At 62.1% G+C, this 24,966-nt stretch overlaps 1 protein-coding gene across 1 annotated transcript in view; it reads left to right on the forward strand.

Annotated features, from left to right (window-relative positions):
• Window positions 1–24,966, forward strand: part of Tmem132c (transmembrane protein 132C) — a 107,251-nt gene that overhangs the window by 76,018 nt on the left and 6,267 nt on the right. The window contains exons 4-5 of the mRNA XM_042669330.1: window positions 13,197–13,380; window positions 22,657–22,800. Of these exons, the coding sequence (XP_042525264.1) occupies window positions 13,197–13,380; window positions 22,657–22,800 (328 nt within the window). The remainder of the gene's footprint in view (window positions 1–13,196; window positions 13,381–22,656; window positions 22,801–24,966) is intronic.

A 24,966-nucleotide genomic window follows, 5' to 3' on the forward strand; every position in this document is an offset into this window, starting at 1 on the left:
GCGCTGATCACCTCCCCTGACGGCTTCTGTGGCTTCTCTCCTGCTCGCCGCGCATCCGTCTGTGGGGTCAGCGTGGCGGGTGGAAGCTCCATGGGGCACTGGCCCGGGCAGCTCAGGGAGCCGCCAGGCCCCACAGGCCTCGTGCACGCCACTTCCTGGCCGGTCTCCCAGAGCCACAGCACCACTTCCAGTTTTCTGGTGGTTACTGGAAGACGAGTCTCACAGACTATCTGCCCAGGCTGGCTTTGAACCACGATCCTCAGATCTCAGCCTCCTGAGTAACTAGGATGACAGGCGTGAGCCACTGGTGGCCAGCTAGACAGTTGTCTAAGTATTGCAAAGGGAGGGAATGGAAGCGCAGAGCACTGAGCAGGGCGGGCTGCTCGGAGGGTGGTAAAGGCGGAGGTGCCGTGGGTGCACGAACCCCAGCCGCCTCTGCCTGGTGAAGAAAACCAGTCAGGAAGGACAAGTACCCGACTCCCACGTAGAGAAGGTCGCAGCGTGGGGAGTGGCAGGGCGGAGCCCCGGGTGGAGGGCCGGGAACAGGGACAGACGCCAGCCGTGCCCAGCACCGAGCGCGGAAGTCACCTCCAAGTGGCTGAGTAGGCTGTTTTATACCATTTGTGTTTTGCCATCATTGAGAATAAATAATGGCACAATATGTGTGTGAACGTGGAGCCAGTCAGAGCAGCTGCGTAGCAGGAGGGGTCTGGGGAGCTAAATACTGGGGATGGGAATTGGATGTTGGCGAACTCGGAGGTACGCCATTACTTTGCTGCTTGAATATGGTTTGTGTCACCTTTTTAAATGTCTTTAAAAAGGGCTAAATGTTACCAAATAGGCTTGCTTTGGCAATATATAACAAATATATACTATCTGCTCACATGTAGATGGTAGTATGTATTTATATTGCTGTATTACTTTACAAATGTACAGTATGTCTTATGGAGATATACTTAGCAGTGTATATTTAGCAATCTGTGACCTACTTTGCAAGTCTAAAATTCTGTTCTGTTATGGTTAACAGGATTATTGGCTGTGGGGCAGAATGCAACTTGGGCTTGTACTTTTCCACTGTTACATAAGCAACTAGAGCCACGCAAGTGCCATATGTTTCAGTATTCCCCAACGGTGTGAGACCAGCCCTTTGCACCCTCCGCGTTCCCCCTCCCTCTGTCTTTTAAAACAGTTGTGGGGGGAAACCGTGGCACCTTAAGCAGGAAGCTACACTGATGGGTGGAGAGGCAGGCAGGTGCCTGTGCTAGTAAAGCCGTGTGCTGCACACTGTCCTGCGTGGGGAAGAAGCCCCCGCAGCCAGGGCCCCGCAGCCAGGGCCCTATGTCCGTCGTAACCTGACCCACCTTCACCCCAAGCTGATTAACAACGGCACCTTCTGCAGATCCGGGTGTACAGTGAATAACAGACTTCAGGTTTTTACATGGATGTGTGTATGCGTGTGCATGCTTGTGAGTGAGAGAAAACAGAGACAGAGCAAGAGATGAGAGAGGCCTGCACGGAAGTCAGAGTTGGGCAGATCTGGGCTTGGGCCCCGCTCTGCAGTGCCGGCCCTGGGTCTCGGAGGCCTGCGTGGTGTGTGCGGCCAGGCCCCCTCCCTCGCAGGTTGTGTGGGGTCTGTGCAGGCCAGCGCCACAGACGGGTCTGCACTGCCCTTCCCACTAACCCAGCTACCTCCCACCCACTGAGGCGTTCTGAGGGGGGGAGGCGTGCACGGCAGTGAAGGTAGCTGGGCTCCTCGGTGCTGCCCGGTGCGTGTGAATTTCCAGTTATCTCCGGTGTTTATTTTTCTCAGGCTGGGCCACAGGGCCACGGGACCGGGAAGAATGCTGGCAGCGCAGTCGGCGCCCTGTGCCATGTGCTGCCTCTACTGAGTTAGGAAGGAACCCGCCACAGAAGCCCTGGCGTGGGAAGCCATGGGGTAACGATGCAGCCTGGCGAAGCGGGACCCAGAGCCCCGGCGCCCCGAGCCCCGCACAGCCCTGGTCCCAGCCTGGCGAAGCCAGACCCAGAGCCCAGGCGCCCCGTGCCCCGCACAGCCCTGGTCCCAGCCTGGCGAAGCGGGACCCAGAGCCCCTGTGCCCCGCACAGCCCTGGTCCCAGCCTGGCGAAGCCGGACCCAGAGCCCAGGCGCCCCGTGCCCCGCACAGCCCTGGTCCCAGCCTGGCTAGGGGACCCAGAGCCCCGGTGCCCCGTGCCCCGCACAGCCCTGGTCCCAGCCTGGCGAAGCGGGACCCAGAGCCCCGGTGCTCCGCTGGCCTCGGGCGGGAGGCTCTGCCCCGCACAGCCCTGGTCCCACCCTGCCCGTGCCCCCGAGGGGAAGGCCAGGCCGAGGATGGAGCCTGCACCCTGCCAGATCTCCTGAGCTCTGTCAGGAGCCAGGGCCCACGCCAAGAGCCTTGCACGACCTCAGAGCGTCTGGCCCCATCGAGTCTCTCCGGCCTCTCCTGTCCCCTCCTTGAGCTCAGAATCGAAACTCTCTGAGAAACCACTCCTCCTTGCTATGCTTGCAAACCTCCTTGCATGTGATAGACTTGCAGCCGATCTTTTCTGAAAGGAAGAGTGTGTTGCAGGGCTGATGAAGGTAGCTGGAGGCCCGCCCGGCCCTCCCCTGGGACCCAGCACGGCCACCCCACCGCCAGACAAGGCAGGGAGGGGGAGGGGGCAGAGGACCCGCGGTCACCCTGGCCGGCTAACACTTCCGTGCGAGGAGGGCTGTGGGATTGAAACCATTTTTCAGCAAGATGATGTTTTCCATTTCCAGTGTGAACACAGCATTATTCAATTCCCCTCAGCCTGTGGGTCCAGGGAGCGCCCTAAACAGAGTTTACTCTGAGACGAAATTGCAGCCTTTACACTGATTTCTCAAAGGATGCGGTTCATTTCAGCCTCTTTACTCTCTATTCGGGCTGTTTCCAAGACACCTAAGAATGGCTTTTTCTAAATTGGAGGTCCCCTCGGATGGCCTGGCTAAACAACTCTGGCTTTGAAGGGCTCAGCTCCCGGCCCTCCGTCTCCTCCGTCGGAGAGGGAGCGGGAAGGGCTGTGGGCAGCCAGGATTCCAGATCTAAGGAACTGGGAGGAAGACAAGACTCCCTGGAGAACAGAGGGGGAAGATCGTTCGTTCCGATCCTACATTTATTTATTTTTTCATCTCCCCCTCCCCCGCCTGCTGTCTGATTCTCCTGCTGTGTCTGGTGACAACTGGAGAAGAGATGCATCTTGTGCCGTCCGCCTGCCTTTGGACCGGCCACAGTTAGAACACAAGGGCCCAGGCAGAAGAGAGCAGGTTTCACATGGCTCTAGCTGACCCACCGCGGCAGGGACCTCTTTGGAGGCTTGATTTGCTCCAGGCTCTGGGTCCCCAGTATGTTCGTGATGAGCAAGAAGATTCTGTCGTCCAGAGAGGTAGATTACGTATCCTCCTCTTACAGAAAAGGAATCGGAGGTCAGAGGAGGCACAAGAGTCACACCCGAACAGGTGCACTGGGCAGGGTTGTTGGATTGCAAAGCAACAGAAACCCACTCTGGCAGAGGTCAGCAAAGGAATGCAGCCAGTGGGTGCAGAGGCCACAGGGTGGTTAGAGGCAGCAGGAAAGGCTGGGGGTGAGCAGAGGCTGGGGCACAGCCCCCAGCCCAGGGGGATCATGCACGCCACGACCACACTCGGTCTTGCTTTCTGGCTTCCTTCCTGGCCCCGAGAAGGTCCCCCTCCCCCGGCTCCCCTCGCCAGCCACGCAGAGCCTGGTGGGTTCCATTGCGCTAGCATTGGAGCCAGTTACCACCAGAACTGGACCTCCTTCCCAGCCCCGAGTAACAGGAGAACCGCAGTCCCGCAGACACGGGCGTCAGGCAGCCACGCTCGGGATGGGCGGACGTGGATGACAAACGCTCCGTGCGTCCATGCTTCAAGTTTTCCCAGTCCTGGTCGTGGCTGTGCTGGTCACAGTGGCTGCTTTTGATGAGGACCTGAGGCACACAGGGCAGGAGGGAAGGATCGCCCCCGCCCGGAGCAGGCCAGCCCATCAGACGGGTGCATCGCCCCGCGACTCCACCGAAGCCAGGCGCCAGCACCCATTACTCCAGGTGGCGTCATCTGAACGGTCACAGATGGAGGTGGTAGTCTGCTCCACACGGCGGTTCTTTTCAGACATCTTGTTTTCTCTGGGGGTTTTCAAGGCACCGGAAAGTGGCTTTTCCTCTCCTGGAGGTGCTGACTGCTAGGACCTGGGTTGAGCCCACGGGACAGGTCTGGCCAGGATTCTCCACCCCCTTCTGGGGGGCCCCTGGAGATCAGCGCTCGAGTCCGCAGGTGCAAGTTGGATGTGGCAGAGCTTGACTTTCTGTGGGTTCTGGAAGGGTCAGCACAGCTGTGCGCGCCGGCCCGCAAGCACAGGTGAGGCTGATTTGTGGCTCCTCCCTCCGCGGCCCTCAGCGGCGCCCCTGCCAGCCGCGGCCGCTGGGAGTCGCTGGGAAGGAAGCGGGTGCGCTTGCAGGAGGACCGCGCCGGGGCGTGTGCTGCAGCGGGGATGGCCAGGCTGGGGGGCCCCGGGTAAAGCAGGTGCATTCCTTTAACCCGTGCAGAACGTGACCACCGCCTCCTAGCCCTCCAGACACTGTGCCCAGGGGATGTGAAGGTAGCCGAGACCAAATTTCACATCTCAAGATGCTGATGCCGTGGGAGGGAAGGGAGGGAATGAGCCTGTCGGTTGTCGGTTGACAGGATTTGCCGCAGGTGCGGCTATCTGGCGGGATGGTGGTGTGGGGGCCACGGTGGGCAGGAGGGGGGGCGGGGGGGCGGCCCGAGCACCTGGAGGTGAAGACTCCTGTGCTGAGAAGAATTGAGCAGAGCCAGTTGTGTGAAGAGCCAGGGACACCAGGGACACGCTGGGCTGCGTGGGAGCGGACGAGAGCCGCTGCGCCAGGGCCTCCAGCCGGGCCTCGGCTCCACCTCCAGCAGGGCCTCGGCTCCACCTCCAGCAGGCCTCAGCTCCACCTCCAGCCGGGCCTCGGCTCCACCTCCAGCAGGGCCTCGGCTCCACCTCCAGCAGGGCCTCGGCTCCACCTCCAGCAGGGCCTCAGCTCCACCTCCAGCCGGGCCTCGGCTCCACCTCCAGCAGGGCCTCGGCTCCACCTCCAGCAGGGCCTCGGCTCCACCTCCAGCAGGGCCTCAGCTCCATCTCTACCCGGGGCCTCGGCTCCCACCTCCAGCAGGGCCTCGGCTCCACCTCCAGCAGGGCCTCGGCTCCATCTCCACCCAGGGCCTTGGCTCCATCTCCACCAGGGCCTCGGCTCCATCTCCACCCAGGGCCTCGGCTCCATCTCCACCCAGGGCCTCGGCTGCCCCTGGGCTGCCCGGAGGGGTTCCATCTCTCACAGGTGACCAGGCTCCCGGGGCCATCGTCCCTTTCCTTGGAGGTGGTAGCCTCTCCTTCTTGCTGGTCACCCTGTCTGCCTTCCTGTTTCCGTCAGTGCCTTGGTCACTGGAGAGAACCTTCTGCAAACATCCTGCACGGGGCCGAGGGGAGGCCGCGTGGCGGCGTGCCGCCCTGCCGTGGTGCCGCGGCCGTGGACGGCGGCGTGCCGCCCTGCCGTGCTGCTGCGGCCGTGGGGAGGCACGCGGCTGTGGTGCTGCGGCCGTGGACAGCGGCGTGCCGCCCTGCCGTGCTGCTGCGGCCAGTGGACGGCGGCGTGCCACCTGGCTGTGGTGCTGTGGCCAGGAAGCCCAGGCCCAGCAATTTGCCAGGACACTGCGGCCTGCCTCCAGGGCTTCGTGTAGATGAGACTCCCCACCTTGCACCCACTGGATTTGACATTCCCCCACCTAAAGGAAGAAGAGCAGGCCAGTGCCAGGCTCACGCCTGTCATCCTAGCTACTCAGGAGGCTGAGAGCTGAGGATCACGGTTCAAAGTCAGCCCGGGCAGGAAAGGCTGTGAGACTCTTATCTCCAATAAACCACCAGAAAAACCGGAAGTGGCGCTGTGGCTCAAGTGGTAGAGTGCTCACCTTGAGCTGAAGAGCTGAGGGACAGCGCGCAGGCCCAGAGTTCAAGCCCCATGACCGACAAAAAAGAAAGAAAGAAAGAAGAGCAGACAGAAAATGACAATAGTACACTAACCCCAGCTGCCCATGGGGTGCCCTAAGCACCTTCTCTAAAAAGAAAAAATGACACAAGAGACCACCACAAGCCAGTTAGTTGGGTCTGGAGAGGGGAGAAGATGGTCTCTGAGTAGCATTGGGTGCCGAGCTTTGGTGACGGCCTCCCGGAAGGCAGGCTGTGAGCAGGAATCCGCCGGGGTGAGCGCTGCCTGCACCCCCCCTGCCCCCCGTGCCGGTTCCCCAGAGACAGAGGCTGTGGTGTGCCAAGAATTGGACGGACTCCCCAGCTCTAGCCGAGCCCTGCCCAGGCGGAACATGACATCGCACTGGACGCCAGAGATGAGAGCCAGGGAGAGATGGAGTCCAAAGCCTGCCGGCCGGCCCTGAACAGGAGGGTGTCCCGATTCACCCTGTCCTTCACACAGAAAACAGGAAGTGAGCGGGAGGTGTCTGGGAACTCCATCGGGTGCCCCCCCCCCCCCACACGGGCACCAGAGATCATTTCTGTGTCCCTCGCACACACGCATGCCTGGCACGCATTCGTGTCTGGCAGATAGGTGCTCCATGGGTGGATGGGTGATGGAGGAGAGGACCGAGTAGAGCAGACCTTCTGTTCTAAAATGTGAAAACTTTCCCCAGGTCCCTTTTGGGGACTTTTTGTCTCCGCAGTTGGTCCCGCCACCGAGACCCGCAGCCCATCAATTACAAACATTAACGGTAAATTACACTTCTGCATAGTGAGTTCAGCCTCCTCGTTATGTATTTAGTAGAGCCTTAGCAGGCATAAAAATTCAGTAGCAAGCGTTGGAGCCACTCCAGTGTCTGTCCTCTGTGATATTTGGGAAATGCAAAGTTTTCGGCGTGAACTCTCAAGCATGAGTTTCTTCTTCCTTGGACTTTCTCCAGCGGGCCCTGCGTCTCCCTTGCTGCTGGAATCGGTTCAGCCCTTCTGGAAAAGCTGATAGCTTCAAAGGATGCCTTCTGTCTTCTCCAGCGAGGCAGAGATTCCCACTCTGCTCCTGAGGAGAAATTAATATTCACCTGACCAGCGGCAGGAAAGAGCGGTGTGACTGTCAGGGTGCCGGGCTCCCGGAGCCCGCATCCATGATTCATTTGGCAAGTATTTGTCACGCTCCTCCCGTGGGCAGTGCGGTGCTGTGCCCCGTGGTGGGTGGAAGGGCACAGCTCACTCCAGAGACAGAGGAGCCGCCAGGGCGGGTCCGTGCCCCCGTGCCCTGTGGGCTGAGTCCCAGGAAGTGGTCTGGTGCACGCTGAGTCCTGGCGACAGGACTCGGTGTCATGATCGAGCGAGCTCTGGAATGGGTTGGCTGCTGTGGGTGAGCCACGGCGGCCATCGAGGGCAGACCCCGGAGAGCAGACATGAATGGGGCTGCGGCGCCCAAGGCCGGGGCAGGTGGATGACCTGGGGCTGTGATAAGGAAGGAGGTTGGTAGCCAGACATGGGTGGCTCATGCCTGTCACCCTCGCTACTCAGGAGGCTGAGATCTGAGGATGGCGGTTCAAAGCCAGCCCGGGCAGGAAAGGCTGTGAGACTCTTATCTCCAGTGAACCACTAGAAAACCAGAAGTGGTGCTGTGACTCAAGTGGTAGAGTGCTTTGCCTTGAGCTGAAGAGCTGAGGGACAGCGCCCAGGCCCAGAGTTCAAGACCTGCAACCGACCAAAAAAAAAAAAAAAATAGGAGAAGGAGAAGGTCTATAACACTCAATGTTAGCCCCATGCCTAACTCTCCCAGCACTTAAAAATCCTGAGATCTGAGTGTCCACCTGCTGATTCGGATTTTGCGTGTGGGGCCCAGACCCAGACACAGCGTTCCCCCCGCCCCTCCTGCGCGGCGGTGATGTGCCACCGGGGGGTCGGCCCTGCGTGGTGGGGGGCGCTGCTCGGCTACTCACGAGGGCTGCAGTTGTGTAGTAGGAGGTCGCTGGCCTCACCGTGCCGTTCGGTAAAGGGTTCTCCTCCCTTGCTTATCCACCCGCGTCTCTAGGCACTGGAGACACAGGGACAGGGGGCCGGCTTCGGTCCCTTGACTCATCCCTTGCCTTTCATGCCCCAGCTGCTGTGCGCTGTGCGCGGTGTGTGCTGTGTGCTGTGTGCTGTGCGCTGTGTGTGCTTGTGCGCTGTGTGTGCTGTGTGCTGTGTGCTGTGTGCTGTGCGCTGTGTGTGCTGTGTGCTGTGTGTGCTGTGTGCTGTGTGTGCTGTGTGCGCTGTGTGCGCTGTGTGTGCTGTGTGCTGTGTGTGCTGTGCGCTGTGCGCTGTGTGCTGTGTGCGCTGTGTGCGCTGTGTGCGCTGTGTGTGCTGTTGTGTGCTGTGTGCGCTGTGTGCTGTGTGTGCTGTGTGTGCTGTGTGCGCTGTGTGCTGTGTGCGCTGTGTGCGCTGTGTGCGCTGTGTGGTGTGTGCGCTGTGTGCGCTGTGTGCTGTGTGTGCTGTGTGCTGTGTGTGCTGTGCGCTGTGTGCACTGTGTGTGCTGTGCGCTGTGTGTGGTGTGTGTGCGCTGTGTGTGCTGTGCGCTGTGTGTGGTGTGTGTGGTGCTGTGTGTGCTGTGCGCTGTGTGTGCTGTGTGCTGTGTGTGCTGTGCGCTGTGTGTGCTGTGTGTGCTTGCGCTGTGTGTGCTGTGCACTGTGTGTGCTGTGCGCTGTGTTGGTGGGTGTGTGTGCGCTTGTGGTGTGCTGTGCGCTGTGTGTGCTGTGCGCTGTGTGCGGTGTGCACCGTGCACCATGCACCGGGAAGGGGGCTCCAGGAAAGGCCCTGCCCCCCTCACTGCCCGACACACGGCACCACAGGCTGCAGCCTCAGCTAAGCCTAAATCTCTCCCCTGCACGTGTGGGCAGGCAGGGTGCGCGTGGGCAAAGCAGGGTGCGCTTGGGCAAGCATGGTGCGCGTGGGCACGCAGGGTGTGCGTGGGCAGGCCAGGGTTGGGCGTGGGCAGGCAGGGTGGCGCGTGGGCAGGCAGGGTACGCGTGGGCAGGCAGGGTGGGCGTGGGCAGGCAGGGTGCGCGTGGGCACGCAGGGTGAGCGTGGGGCAGGCAGGGTGCGCGTGGGCAGGCAGGGCGGGGCGTGGGGCAGGCAGGGTGCGCGTGGGCACGCAGGGTGGGCGTGGGCACGCAGGGTGGGCGTGGGCAGGCAGGGTGCGCGTGGGCAGGCAGGGTGGGCGTGAGCACGCAGGGCGCGCGTGGGCAGGCAGGGCGCGCGTGGGCAGGCAGGGTGCGCGTGGGCAGGCAGGGTGGGCGTGGGGCACGCAGGGGTGCGTGTGGGCAGGCAGGGTGCGCGTGGGCACGCAGGGTGCGCGTGGGCAGGCAGGGCGGGCGTGGGGCAGGCAGGGCGCGCGTGGGCAGGCAGGGCGCGCGTGGGCAGGCAGGGCGCGCGTGGGCACGCAGGGCACGCGTGGGCAGGCAGGGTGCGCGTGGGCAGGCAGGTTGGGCGTGGGCACACAGGGTGGCGCATGGGCACCGCAGGGTGCGCATGGGCACGCAGGGTGCGCGTTTGGCATGCAGGTTGGGCGTGGGCACACAGGGTGCGCATGGGCAGGCAGGGTGCGCGTGGGCAGGCAGGGCGGGCGTAGGCACGCAGGGTGCGCATGGGCACGCAGGGTGCGCGTTGGCATGCAGGTTGGGCGTGGGCACACAGGGGTGCGCATGGGCAGGCAGGGTGCGCGTGGGCAGGCAGGGTGCGGGCGTGGGCACGCAGGGCGGGCGTGGGCACGCAGGGTACGCGTGGGCAGGCAGGGTGCGTGTGGGCACGCAGGGTGCGTGTGGGCACCGCAGGGTGGGCGTGGGCACGCAGGGTACGCGTGGGCACGCAGGGGTGCGCGTGGGCAGGCAGGGTGGGCGTGGGCAGGCAGGGTGCGCGTGGGCACGCAGGGTGGGCAGGCAGGGTGCGCGTGGGCAGGCAGGGTGCGCGTGGGCACGCAGGGCGGGCGTGGGCAAGCAGGGTGCGCGTGGGCACGCAGGGCGGGTGTGGGCAGGCAGGGTGGGCGTGGGCAGGCAGGGTGGGCACGCAGGGTGGGCGTGGGCAGGCAGGGTGCGCGTGGGCAGGCAGGGTGCGCGTGGGCAGGCAGGGTGCGCGTGGGCACGCAGGGTGGGTGTGGGCAGGCAGGGCGGGGCGTGGGCAGGCAGGGTGCGCGTGGGCACGCAGGGTGCGCGTGGGCACGCAGGGCGGGCGTGGGCAGGCAGGGGGCGCGTGGGCAGGCAGGGTGGGCGTGGGCACGCAGGGGTGGGCACGCAGGTTGGGCGTGGGCAGGCAGGGTGTGCGTGGGCAGGCAGGGCGGGGCGTGGGCAGGCAGGGCGGGCGTGGGCAGGCAGGGTGCGCGTGGGCAGGCAGGGCGGGCCTGGGCAGGCAGGGTGCGCGTGGGCATGCAGGGGTGCGCGTGTGCAGGCAGGGTGCGCGTGGGCAGGCAGGGTGCGCGTGGGCACGCAGGGTGGGCGTGGGCAGGCAGGGTGGGTGTGGGCACGCAGGGTGGGCGTGGGCAGGCAGGGTGCGCGTGGGCACGCAGGGTGGGTTGTGGGCACGCAGGGTGGGTGTGGGCAGGCAGGGGGGCGCGTCGGCACGCAGGGTGCGCGTGGGCAGGCAGGGCGGGCGTGGGCAGGCAGGGCGGGCCTGGGCAGGCAGGGTGCGCGTGGGCATGCAGGGTGCGCGTGTGCAGGCAGGGTGCGCGTGGGCAGGCAGGGTGCGCGTGGGCACGCAGGGTGGGCGTGGGCAGGCAGGGTGCGCGTGGGCAGGCAGGGTGGGGCGTGGGCACGCAGGGTGGGCGTGGGCAGGCAGGGTGCGCGTGGGCAGGCAGGGTGGGTGTGGGCACGCAGGGTGGGCGTGGGCAGGCAGGGTGCGCGTGGGCACGCAGGGTGGGTGTGGGCACGCAGGGTGGGTGTGGGCAGGCAGGGGGCGCGTCGGCACGCAGGGTGCGCGTGGGCAGGCAGGGCGGGCGTGGGCAGGCAGGGGGCGCGTCGGCACGCAGGGTGCGCGTGGGCACGCAGGGCGGGCGTGGGCAGGCAGGGTGCGCGTGGGCAGGCAGGGGGCGCGTGGGCACGCAGGGCGGGCGTGGGCAGGCAGGGGGCGCGTCGGCACGCAGGGTGCGCGTGGGCACGCAGGGTGTGGGGACCTCGGACAGCGTCACGTGGGTTGGGCGTGGGGGCTCTGGCTCTGGACCTGCTCCTGCCAGGGGCTCTGGCTCTGTCCTCCCTCTTTGTGCTCGCCGCCTCTTCCCCGTCGTGTCTGGTCATGTGGAGTCATACGTCCAACCTTCTTTGCTCTGCCCGTCAGTCCGGCATGCGCAGCCCCGGGCCGCGGAGGGGTCCGGGGAGCACAGGCTCCCCTGTGCGGTGGGGAGGGGGTGTGAGTCTGCACACACACACACACACACACACACACACACACACACACACACGTGGAAAGGCACGTGACGCAGAGTGCATCAGCCACAGCATGGGGCTGAGGGCTCTGCTGGGAGCGGCTTTCCTTCCAGAAAGCTCCTTCCTTCATTTTCTGAGCCCAACAGTGGCTGATAACTCGAAAGGCAAACCCCCTCCAGCCCCCAGCCCCCACGGTGGGATGTAACATCCTTTGTGGGGTTTTGTTTTGTTTTTAACACATTCCCAGACTCCATTTTCTCACCAGTTAGAGTCCAGTAGTCAGGAGCTTTGGTAAATTGGATCTCCAGTGATCCAAAGTTTATTGTGACGATTGGGGGAATGTAGTTGCTTTCAAGTAAGAAGGGTTTTTAAGCCAATTTTGAAATGTTTCTTTCAAGAGTTACTGCAGTAAATTCACAGTATTGATCCTAGCGAGTTGTGACTCTGGGTCACCTAAGTGTGTCAAGTCTTCTCTCTATTACTCCAGCAGCACCACAGTCCCCGCTGAGCCGGCCCTGGATCACGGCCTGCTCCGCTGTGGGCAGCACAGGGCCGGCCAGGCCTGCAGTGGATGCCCCGTCTCCCTGCAGGGGTCTAGGTGCATCGGGGATCCAGTCTGGCAGGCAGGACTCTGAGTAAAGGCACAGCTCACAGATTTGAAAGACTCGGGCTCCCTGTGAGTGGTGGGGGTCGCTCCCGGGGGACCCCGGCCAGCCTTAGAGAGCATGTCCCCTCCCAGGCTCTGCCGGTCCACTCTACAGACCCTGGATGCAACCTTGGGATCCAGTCCTGCTGAGGACAAGACCAGCTGATGTTTGGGGAGCCTCTGGTCTCCCGACAGAGCCTCCGTCCCCACACAGCCTCAGATCTCAGATCGGGCCTCCGCCCCCATACAGCCTCCAATCCCCACACAGAGAGGCTGGTGTGCTGTCTGCCGGGTCGTGCCTGAAATTGTAAGGTCCTCCTATTTTAAAATCCAGTGGTTCTAGGGAAGGACCAGTTCCAGCCGGTCCAGGGCAGTCTACACACACACACACACACACACACACACACACACACACACACACACACACACACACACACACACACGCCCTGCACTCTCCAGGCAGCTGTCAGAGAAATGAAGTGGCAGCTCCTCTGGAGGCCGTGCTGGGGCCGCAGACGCCTCCCACCCACCTCGCACCACGCAGCCTGCCTCCCCTGGAGGCCCCAGGCCTGTTCCCTGGAGGAGGAGGAGGGGCAGGTGACACCACAGCTTCCGGTCCTGGGCCGGCAGGCGTGGCCGTGAGCTCCCAGGGGACGCCCCTGCCCATGGCTCTTCCTCCTCTGACCTTTTTCAGCTGCGTCCCAGTGTCTCTGGGCAGCAAACAGCTTCTTCCTCTCTCCGGTCCTGGGCAGGCCCGCACCGGGCTCCCGGGCGGCTCTTCATGCCCAGAGCCCTGCCCAGATCTCAGGAAGCCCACGTGGTCGCAGGCTCACCCACACGCATGCTGATTCGTGGCCGTGGGTTAATGCACATGAGGGTTTTTTTTTTTTTTGCCCGGTTCATAACTCGGGGAGGCTGCAGCACCCCGCTCGGAAGTGATGCCACGTCCCAGGAGCCCACGCAGCCTCGAGGCGTGGCTGCTTCATCTTCCTGTTCCAAGCGTAACTGTTGGGGGGCAGGGGCTCTGGACAGAGGCCCTGACGGTCAACCCCCCTCCCCCCCCTCTTGCAGGAGCAGCGGTGTCTTCAGTGAGGTCATGCAGATGGATTTTGAAATCGCGGGTGCCGGCGGCCTGGCAGGCGCGCAGCCCATCACGTGGCAGGTGGAGTACCCGCGGAGGGGGACCACGGACATCGCGGCCTCCGAGATCTTCGTCAGCCAGAGGGACCTGGTGGGCATCGTCCCGCTAGCTATGGTAAGGTGCAGTCCCGGCCGCACTCTCTGCCCTGCCCCCCCACTCCCCCCACAGCGCCCTCCCCCACCCCGCCCCCACGGCGCCCTCCCCCACCCCCGCCCCCCACGGCGCCCTCCCCCACCCCGCCCCCCACGGCGCCCTCCCCCCACCCCGCCCCCCACGGCGCCCTCCCCCACCCCGCCCCCACGGCGCCCTCCCCCACCCCGCCCCCCACGGCGCCCTCCCCCACCCCGCCCCCACGGCGCCCTCCCCCACCCCGCCCCCCACGGCGCCCTCCCCCCACCCCGCCCCCACGGCGCCCTCCCCCCACCCCCGCCCCCACGGCGCCCTCCCCCACCCCGCCCCCACGGCGCCCTCCCCCACCCCGCCCCCACGGCGCCCTCCCCCCACCCCGCCCCCACGGCGCCCTCCCCCACCCCGCCCCCACGGCGCCCTCCCCCACCCCGCCCCCACGGCGCCCTCCCCCACCCCGCCCCCCATGGCACCCTACCCCCGCCCCCCACGGCACCCTCCCCCACCCCGCCCCCACGGCGCCCTCCCACCCCGCCCCCACGGCGCCCTCCCACCCCGCCCCCACGGCGCCCTCCCCCCACCCTGCCCCCACGGCGCCCTCCCCCCACCCCGCCCCCACGGCGCCCTCCCCCCCACCCTGCCCCCCACAGCACCCTCCCCCCCGCCCCCACGGCGCCCTCCCCCCACCCCGTCCCCCATGGCGCCCTCCCCCCCCCACGGCACCCTCCCCCTGCCCCCCACAGCGCCCTCCCCCCACCCCGTCCCCCATGGCGCCCTCCCCCCCACGGCACCCTCCCCCTGCCCCCCACAGCGCCCTCCCCCCCACCCCGTCCCCCATGGCGCCCTCCCCCCCCACAGCACCCTCCCCCTGCCCCCCACGGCGCCCTCCCCCCATGCCCAGCCCCTGCCTCCCGGACACTGCCGTACAGTGCCCGCGCTAGCTCACCCCACAAGGTCGCACCATGCAGCCAGATGTGCGCTTGCGTACCTTCTCCTGAGGCCCCTCCCGCCCTTCCTTCGCTTTTGCTTCTGGCTTGGCTTTCTGCCCCTTCATGACAGAAAGTTGTGTGTTCAGCCGGGCGCTGGTGGCTCACGCCTGTAATCCTAGCTACTCAGGAGGCTGAGATCTGAGGATCGCGGTTCAAAGCCAGCCCAGGCAGGAGAGACTGTGAGACTCCTATCTCCAATAAACCACCAGAAAACCGCAAGTGGCGCTGTAGCTCAAGTGGTAGAGTGCTTGCCTTGAGCTGAAGAGCTGAGGGACAGCGCCCAGGCCCAGAGTTCAAGCCCCACGACCGACAAAAAAAAAAAAAAAAAAGGTTGTGTGTTCACGCGTGCGTGCCTCACCTGAGCTACCCCACGCCGTGCCAGCCCCAGCCAGGCAGCGGCCACGCTGTCAGCGCCTGGAAGGAAGCCCGGTGCCCCGTGGGTACTGAGAACGAATGAGTGAATGAATGAATGATGCTCCATGTCCGCCGTCCCCAACCACACGGGAGCAGGGGCGGGGACGGGGACGACCCCCCCCCCTGCACCATGCGAGCCCCCCCAAGTAGAAACGAGTCCATCAATACTCGTTGCCTGAATTAACGCGGCCTAACGGAGACAAATGGTCCTTATTGTTGGTTCTTTGATTGCGGTGCCAAGGCGAGCATTAAAAACTGTCAGCCTCTATTCCCAGTCCCGTAATTACACCATCATTTGAAGCAGGTTAGACCATTGATCTACGAATAAATTAACAACTCATTTGCGCTGTTGCACCGTGGGGGCGGGGAGGGGTGTTGTGGGAGGACGCGGGGAAGCGGGGTCCGTGGACACGGGGGGACACGGCACACGTGTGTGGGGCCAGCTTTACAGACTTGCACGTTCGTTTTCCAGTTGAAGAAGAGGTCAGGAGCTCCCCAGGACTCAGACAGCGGCCCGCATTGCAGGCCTAGGAGGAAGTGGGGAATCTCTTCTTCTGTTCAGAAACAGGGTTCTGTCTAGCCTCGGTCATCCTTGGCCTAACACTCAGGCTTTAGCGTGAAGCCAAGGGCTTGCTTGCTGCTGCGCATGTCCGGCTTCCTTAGCAAGTGGCCTGGGGCTCATCTCCTTCCCTCGGAAGGAGCTTGGGGAAGGCAGCGTTTGCTAGCAAATCTTCTTCTTCCCCCACCATTATGGTAGTGCCGACTGGATATGCGTGTCACTCACAAAAATGACAGATCGTGTACGCAGAATGAGTATTTCAGAGCGCTTGCTGCCGCCGATGTGAGCCTCACATCGCCCCAGACCCTCCTCGGCTGGTGTGAGGATGAACCGCAGGCCCGGGTCACCGAAGGCCACGGAGGAGAGCGCGGACTTCCCGTGGAGCCCCGAGCAGGGAGCAGGGCAGGCAGCCAGCGCCTCACATACCAAGGATTCTGGAAAGAAGCATGGACGGGAACTGCCTGCCAAGATTCCTTTCTGAGAGCCTTCGTTGGGCGCATCTGACTGAGAACTGATCTTGGTATTTTGCTTTGGAAATTAATATAAGGCCAGCTAAAAGAAACGGGATTTTCCCTGCATCTGGGATTTACAAAGATCGGAACCCGCACCTTCGCGAATTTCACTGAACGGTGCTCCCTTTCCTGCACGTGTGCACACACATCAGTCTGTCAGCATCACACGTGAGCCCTGCGCTCCCCAGGCTGCAGGGGTGGTGTGAAAGCCCTCGGTGATGTGGACAGACTCCTTCCTTCCTTCCTTTCTCTGTGGTCGTCTGAGGGACAGAGCACGGTCCGCTTCTCTCCCAGGCTTCCTATTGCCTAGTTCTCTGGCAACTCTGTGTAGGACAAGGGATGAACAGTGCGATCCGTGTTTGTGCTTAAGATTGAATCTGCACATGGCGGGGGCCCGGGGCTGGAGGATGTCTACGCCAGGTCAAGAGGCAGATTCCACCCTTCCCGTACTGCTGTCCCCCCACTGCACCCTGCTGGAGTGGCGTCACGTTCCAGAAGATTCTCAGAAATGACCAGGAGACAGGCTTGCTGAAAGCGAAGTGGAAAGTAAGGAGGGAAGAAATGAGGCGAGGAGAGTGCTCTCGGGAGTCAGAGACGCCGTGCTGGGAAGAGCCGCCCCTCGCACCCAGCACCCAGCGCCTCCCCGGTGCCCCCAAGAGCCGTCTCACACAGACCCGGCTGCGGAAGCGGCTGAGCGGTGGAAAAGCTAGGGAGAAGAAGACCCGATTTTCCTAAGAGGGAAATATTGCACACTTGTAATCGCATGTATTTGCTCACAGAAAGGCCTGTCGCTATTATTTTTGCAACATCGGAGTCTCCCTACCTAAGACCCTTCTCTTTTTTCTTACTTTTTCGGGTGATGGTGATGGGCAGGGAGCCTCCGGCCATCCTGAGGTCTGACTCCTTTCCCGTTTCTCTTAATCTCGGTGTTAGAAGGGACAGTTCAAGGAATACGAGCCCCACAAGTACTACGTGAAAATGACATCAAAGAAGTGACTACGAGCCGCGCCTTCCACCGGCGATCAATTCAAATGTGAAATGTGATGGAAACGGAGGAGCTGGTGTTGCTCGTCCCCAGGGAATCGCAAAGAAAGCCCCCGTGAAGCCACCTCTGCTGAAGGAGCCGGGTGGAAAAAGCAGTCCACCCAGGGCTGGTGGCACACCATGGGTCCGGGCGCCTGGCTGGCTGCGGATGAAGGCATCAGAGAAGGTCTCAGCACAGGAACATCGCTGTCTAAACCCTGCCCACGTGAATGGCTCACGGCCCACGGTCCAGAACCACGCGATTCCCACATGATCCGTGCAGAGTCTTGAACCCTGCGGCTCGCAGGTCTCTGGGACACTGGGACTGGCCCACATGGCCCTCAGCAGGTGAGAAATTAGACCAACGGATGGGCAGGAAGGAAAACCACTGCTGTCCCCTCAAACAGCCTCAACCAAAGAAGCCGGACGTAAAGGAATCGCCTATTGCAGGATTCCATGTTGTTAGGAAATGAACTTTCCAGAAAGGGCAAAATCATGGAGACGGGAAGCAGATCTGCAATTGCCTGGCCAGATTTAGGAGCAGAGATTAATTGAAAATGGCCCGTGAGAACTTTTTAGTGCTTCGTTTGTCTGTTGTTTGGGGACAGTTGTCCCCGGCAAGCCCGGGCTGGCCTCAGATGTGGGATCCTCCTGCCCCTACCTCCTGAGCGCTGGGATTACAGGCGTACACCACCATGCCTGGCTCCTGTCATTCTCCTTCTGTGTGCTGGAGAGGGTGTGGAACCAGTGTTGCAGAGATACATAGACACACATAGATACAAGTTGCTACTGTTCACATCCCCTGACACTTAGTGTGATTACATTTCATTTCATTGTAAGGGTGTTTTGTTTGTCCTGAGAGGCTCTGATTCCGTCCACAGCTGCAGGACAGTGAGCTGCGACTCGGATCCAATGAAACACTGCACTTTGCTTCTTCCAGGTAAAGCCTGGAAACAAGGGCCGTTTCTTTGTTGGGACACACCGCGTTGCTCACCACCTCTGCCGCATTGCTCATCTCTGCCACTAGGGGGAGGTCAGCCATTATTTATGTGATGGGGCTGGGCTCCCTGGCTAGTGTCGGCCCAGGACGATGGGTGGGGTGTGCGGATGGATTTGGCAGCCTTGGAAGGGAAAAGGAGTCGTCTCTGCTGATGAGAGCCATGAACTTTCTTCCCTTCACCGTCAGACACTGTAGGAAGCCAGACGCTCCCGAGCGGCTGTGGATTCTGGCCCTGTCTTGGGCCTTGGGAAAGCGCAGTGTCTTGTCGGATGGAGTGTCTGGTGGACCGTGGAGGCGGGGTTCCCGGGGCCCAGCACAGCCTTGCAGACAGCCCCTCACCCTGTCCTGGGTCGTACCTGCTCAGCCAGGGCACGAGCCTGACCATCAGTCCTGCCGTTCCCTTTTGCTTATTTCTGTGTTCAGAACCCTAAGCTCCGGCTGATGAAGGCACCAGAAACGCTGCTTCTAAACTCCTTCCCTGTGGAGCCCCAGGCAATGGCCAGACCACCTTTCTCTGCCAGGCATCGCCCGCTCACTGCCAGGGCCGCTGGTGGGGCCCAGGTGCGTTTGGTTCATCGCACGGCCCGATGGTGGCTGCGCTGACCAGCCTGGCTGCCCCGCTGCCGGCCAGCTCGGGCACGGCTCTGTGATCTCACCTGTACCCACCTGGTGTGTCTGCATCAGATGGCCCAGCGGTTCAACTCACACAGTTCTAAGGACCCTGATTATCCAGGAAAACAGAAACAGAGACAGACAGAATGAGGGGGGGGGGGTAAGGGAGGGAGGGAGCGAGCGAGCGAGCGGGAGGGGTAGAGCTGGCGCCCTGGCCCTGCATGGCCCCTAAGGACCGTGTCACTTGCACTTGCACTTCCCTGGCGGTCCGAGCTCCGGTCTGTGACCATCATGCCTCAGGTGGAGAGGAATCCAGGTGTGGAGGTGCAGTGCACGTCTTTCCCTCTGGTGTGTGCTTGGGTGAGACGGGTCCTTGGGAGCAGCAGGACCCGGTAGCACACCATTCCACACCCTCCTAGCCCTGCCGGAGCGGCCGTGCTTCAGCTCCGACTCCAGACCTCCTCGGCCGCAGTAGTAATGACCTGTACCTAGTGACAGGAGAATACGAAAAGCAGCAGGGACGCCAGGTCCGGGGCAGAGAAGAGCATGTTTCCCAGCTTGCCCCCTTTCTTGATGGGGTTGCAAGACACTTTGCGTTTCTCCAGGATGTGGGTACCGCTCATTCCCCACACCGCCCCGAAGGACAATTCGGGTAATGATTTGGTTACGGCACTAGACCTTCTGAGAACAGCATCTGCCCAAATTGAATTGCTTTCTTGTTTTAAATGCATACTGTGGAATAGCTTCTCCATCTTGTGTTAGCAGCAAATTGACAGCTAGGTAAAGTTTGTGTCCTGCACCCGGCTTCGCACCGTGAGGGAATTGGAAGTAAATGAGGATGGAGGTGGGTTTTCCCGGAGTGGCAGCACACAGAGTGCTCTGCGCCCGGACTCTGCAGAGCTGTCAGCGCGTGGCCTCGGGGAGGGAGGAGGGTCTGCTCAGCTACCTCAGAGAGGAGCTCGACGCCCTGGCTGAGTGGCCGGCTGTCTCGCGTCAGCTTGCCTCTCTGGACAGAGGGGGGAAGGAAGAGGGAGGGGGCTTTTAACTCCCCCTTCTCGGGTACCGTGTTTCTAGCAGGATGGCTGCTCTGCCCTCTGGTGCCCAAGGAGGGCCACAGAGACCCTGCGAAAGAATCTGGAAGTTCATCGGTAGAACCACTGTCTAGCAAGTGACAGGCCCTGAGCTCACACTCAAGTGACACCAAAAGAGAGTCATGCTTTGAAGCTCGTCACTGACGACCTTGATCGGAAGTGACAAGGACACGCAGAAGGACCCCCTCTCTCCCCCCAGTTCCAGAAAGAATCCTGCCTGACACTGGAAGCTCAGCCACCAGGGGCGCGCACCGGGGGCACTCAGAGCTACCAGGTAGCATCGGACAGGCTATGGCCAATCAAAACACAGCAGAAGTAACTCTGGCCAATCAGAAAGGAAGGAGCGACCCAGCTGACCAATCAGAAAGGAAGGGGCGACCCAGCTGACCAAAATGATGCTCACGGGTGACACGGAGCCCACACGTGTCCACGGTGATGTCCTCGGTGGGAAGCCAGTTCCTCCATGTGCCAGAAGCAGCCCTCATAGAGGCTGCTGCGTGCAGGGAAGAGAGCCAGCTCCAGAGAGGGTGGGGGCTGGCACAGCTGCGCTCAGCACCGGCCTCTTCCATCTCGGCCCTGGACAGAGACCTCGGGCCCGATGGCGCTGTGGAACGTCTCTGGGAATGACATGAGGGGCAGAGCTCTGGGGCCACCGTAAAGGGAGACGCATAGATCCACAGCATCGTCCTAACTGGTGAGGAGGAGCTCAGCAGCAGCCTGCACCCTGGGAGTCTGCTCCCGCCGGAGGGAACGCCGTGAAGCCGGTGCCTGCGTGCAGCTGTGCGCCAGCCACGGATGCACCCAGGGCTTCACTCAGCTCCAGCTCGGGGCTGTTTTGCACAGTGGAGTGGCCTGAACACCGGGAGACTGCAGGACGGGCCTGACGTTCCCCACAGTGGCAAGCAAACCCTTTCCCCTGAACCACACCGCGTGCCCTCCACCGGGACAGAGCCGCGCTCGCTCCCTAGTTCTGTTTTCACATGGGCACGTGGAGGCTGCGATGGGCGTTGGGCTGAATCCGTAGGTTGCCCTTGGTGGAGACATTCAGACAGTGTGACCTGTGTCCCCTCCTGACGGCGGTGCCGGCCGGCTGCCACCATGAATGGACCTTCGAGGGGACGGTCTCGTGGGAGTTGGTGCCCAGTGAGGCCACGGGTGGGGCCCCAGCCATGCTGACTGGCCTGGGGGAGGGGCGCGGGGGAGGGGAGCAGGTGCCGATGTGGGGGAGGGGCGCAGGAGTCAGAGGCCCCGGGAAGGCACTGTGAATGGCTGACCCCTTGTTCCTGTCCAGGACTGAGCTGCGCTCCACCATTTCTGTCTTTGCACCCAGTTTTCTCCCCTGCAGGGAGCCCCCAGCACCTCTCCCTTCCCTCCCTGTGCCGGACAAGCACCCCAGGCTGCCTCCCATCCCCTCCCGGACATTTCGGTCACGTCCGCACTCCTGAGTCTTTGCCCCGTTCCGGAAGTAATGCTACACTCCCTTTGTATCTAAAAACTTAAATACAAATTGTGAAACAGCTAAAGCAATATACATTTATGGGAGGGGGAATCAAAGGACAAACGTGCTCTCTCGCAGGCTGAAAGGGTGGTGATTTAAAGTTCCCTGTACTGTAATTCTCTGATGCATGATGGGAGGGGTGGGGGAGAAGGAGCAGGGGAGGAGAGGGAGAGGCGCTTGCAGGAGATTGCGGGGCTCTGTGCATTCTGCAGAGTCCTGAGGTGATGCTGATGAGATCTGCTGACCCCCGCTGGCCAGCGCTGCCCTGCGGGCTCCAGACAGAGGCACCTCCAAACACGCCGCAGGAGGCTGCCCGGAGGCCTGCCATGGCAGGCCGCCCGCAGCCTGGGGACACACGGAGGGGGGGGCGTGGCACAGAGCTGGCTCTGCTCCCTGCGCCCCAGTCCAACACACAGCCCTCCCTGTCCAGCTGTGGTCCAGGAAGTTTCCAGAAAACACGTGATCGAATGCACTGAGAGCTGTGTGCGCCACACACTCCCTCTGTACATCAGTCTACAAACTGTGTACATGCACACACAGACACGCATGCACACACATGTACTTGTAGTTTTTTTTAATTCATCAGGCCTTGAATATTGAGTTTAGCTCTCAGGCCTCCAAGACTGTAAGAAACAACTCTGCTGTATATAATGCGCACAGTGCATGGACTGATAGGACAGGTATCTCAATTAGACAGGTATAGCTCTGGAACACGTAGATCAGCTCCCTGTTTGCAAACCAGGGGAAGGATGCGGAGACACGAGACTGAGGTCATATGAAAGTGAACAGCAGATCCAGAAAAGGCCGGGGTCACAGGCATGCAATGAAGTGATCGAGCACAGAACCCGCAAGTCTGCCCTGCATGTGCTGGAAGCCAAGATGTCCTTCTGCCATTTGACGCTTGGGCGGTCTGCTTGAAGCTGCTGTGTCCAGTGAAATATCTCTGAGGTCCAAGCAGCTTGGTCCTGTGCTGTGCAGGTTATCCTGGGGGTTAGGGTAGGATGGATCTGTGTGTGTGTGTGTGTGTGTCACACATGTGAAGCTATAACAACCATCAGGAAGCTAATCACAATTAACCCTCGAGGGGATGCCCTGCTGTAATGAAGCCATTAGCCAAGAAGCAGTCTGAGGGAGGAAATGAAGCCCGAGCTGTGAGCGCATTGCTCTGATGAGTCTGGGATGGACCTGGGGGGTTCTGGGTCAGGTGATGGCCGGAGCTGCCCGTCCAGACACTCCCGGGACCCAGGCCGCACGCCCACGGCCAGGGGAGGGAAGATGTCAGCCCGTCCACACCAAGCCTTCTCCCTCCAGCCTCAGTTCATCTGCACTCAGCCCTCCGTGTGCCTCACTTCTGCCTGACACCCCTGCGATGCGGAAGACGAAGGGTGTCTGTACTGCAGACGTCCTTCAGACTCTGTTCCCTTTGGGTGAAGGTCCTAACACAAAGGCTATGGAACGTTGCTTCTAAAGCAGCTCCAGTGCCCGCTGGCGCGCGATCCCCTCCGCCGCACGCCCGGCCCCAGCGGGCTGGGGTCCTGCGGTCACTCGAGTCTGCTTCTCCGGCAGGACACAGAACTCCTGAACACGGCCATCCTCACGGGGAAGACGGTGGCCGTGCCGGTCCGGGTGGTGTCTGTGGAGGAGAACAGCACTGTGAGGGACGTCTCGGAGCAGGTGGAGTGCAAGTCCGCCGACGAAGACGTCATCAAGGTGAGTGGCTGCCGGGCGCCGGGCCCGCCGCGAGCCTCGCGCGGCCAAAGTCCCCTCCCAGAGTTGCAACCATCACACGCGTCGCTTTTAACTGTACACCCTGCATGAGGGTCTCGTGAGTTGATCTCTCAGAAGCAGAGTCAGAGGCTGGCCGAGGGGAAGGCGGGGCGCCAGGATGGTAGGCTCGGCCGGGTGGGCGTCTCCTGGGAGAATTCTCCAGGATAGACCCTTCTTCTAGAGGAGAGACATCTTGGAGCCTATGGTGGCCAGGAGAGAAAACTTGGAAGCGAATTTCATCAAGTTCTATGCAGAACCAGACCTTAGCTCCTTACGAATGATTTTGATATGCAGCCCATTACTAATATTTCCAGGAATAGACTCGGTATCCTTGGGGAAATAAATGCATTCAGATTGGAAATTGCCTCCCGGACTGAGCGGGGAGGGGCTGTGCGGGGCTCCTAGCAGGGCCGCGTGGGATCCGAGTCATAGGAAGAAGCCAGGAGGCTGTGCAGCGGGCCGGCCAAGCCTGGGCCGCGCTGCCCCGGGCCTGAGCCCGGCACTTCCGGTCTGGCTGCTCGAGGGCCACTTGCAGAAGTGGTTGGGTGCAAGTCAGGTTTAACTGGTGTTCCCTGCTGTGGGCCCGGGAGTGTAAGATGTAGTGGGGGGTCATCAAGGATCCAAAGGCTCTGAAGGCTCTGAGATCTTACCCCAGTGCAGCCTGGGAAATCCCGTCACACTCTCACGGCTGCGGGCCGAAGACAGGGGGCAGAGGCAGGGGGCAGGGTAAGACCAGCATTTTCCTGCACTCCATTCCCACAGGATGAGCAGGGCTGAGCTGTGCGCGTGTGCGTGTGTGCACGTGTGTGCACGTGTGTGCGTGTGTGCATGTGTGTGTGTCAGCAGCCATGTTACAGGAGCAGCGTGGGCCCGGGGCACACCTGTGTCTTGGGGGGAGGGGTGGGAGTGGGCTGTTTGGAGCACCCCGCACCTGAGAATCCCTGTGCTCCAGAGCTCCAAGGGAACGACCACAGGCCCTGGGCACCTGCCGAGGTCATGAGGGTGGGGGACAGAAAGGAGTCCGGGGACACCACAAAAGAGGCCCCGGCCGGAGCCTGGTCCTGCTCCACTCCCTGCCCTGCTCTCCAGGGTCACGTGAGTCCGCCGGGGTGGCGCCAGCCCCTCTGCCGGGGTATTTGGCGGCAGCGGCTTGCGCTGGCTGAGCGGGGCCCAGCCCTCTCCCTGGGGGAAGCCTCTCCTCTCCTGGCCCAGCATGCAGTTCTGTCTCCGGCTGTGTGCCTGCCATTGTGGAAGGATGCTCTCCCTACACACGCTCTTCAAATCCGGACCAGAGCGCAGAGCCAGGCAGAGATGCACAAGGAAGGCTGTTCCCAGAGTTTGTGCCTCTGCCGTTTGTCTCCCGACACTGCCTCCATTCCCTGCCACCCTTCAGTGTGTGTGTGTGTGTGCGCATGCACGCATGCACGTGTGCACACACACATGTGATGGAAAGGACACTCCCAGCCGGAGCCATCGGCCCTCCTGGTGAGCTGAGCATGCGGGCTGGATGGTGTCCGGTTGAACCCTGGACACGTGGCCATCCGTGGGTCTGACCCGGCCTCCTGAAGAAACCTTTGGAGACTCCCAAAGGCTCCTTTGTCCTCCCTCTTCTTGTCTGTCGCTGGGAGCTCCAGAGAGGACTGGAGTGTGACGAGGCTGGGAGGCAGGACGGAGCACACCTGAAGGAAGGAAGCCCAGGCGGGACACGATTCCCTCCTGCACGAGAGCCTGCGCCTTCTGTGAGGCCCGCCTCCTGCCTCTGGCCACTTAGGACGAGGCGGATGGCTCCACAGCAGCAGGTCCGCCGGAGCCTCCGGACCAGGTCCCGCCGCGTGGGGCAGCCCCACGCCCACGCTCCTCCTCGTTATTTATACATTCCAGAGAGGCCTGCTCCCTCCCACGCACACGCCGAAAGGTAATAAATGAGCAGAGTCAATGGTCTGTAAATTACAACATTGATTAAAGCGGTGATTACTGATATAACTCTTGCTCGGCTGTTATGCTAATGTCTTCCCGGCTCCGAGACGCTGTGTCCACCCTAATGGCAGCTCTGGGACAGTGGCTGAAATTGGCCTCCATTCTCGATCCGTGTAGACATGCGCTCTAACC

The sequence above is a fragment of the Dipodomys spectabilis genome, unplaced genomic scaffold (assembly GCF_019054845.1).
Source record: "Dipodomys spectabilis isolate Male_0828 unplaced genomic scaffold, ASM1905484v1 ptg000494l, whole genome shotgun sequence".
Taxonomy (NCBI): domain Eukaryota; kingdom Metazoa; phylum Chordata; class Mammalia; order Rodentia; family Heteromyidae; genus Dipodomys; species Dipodomys spectabilis.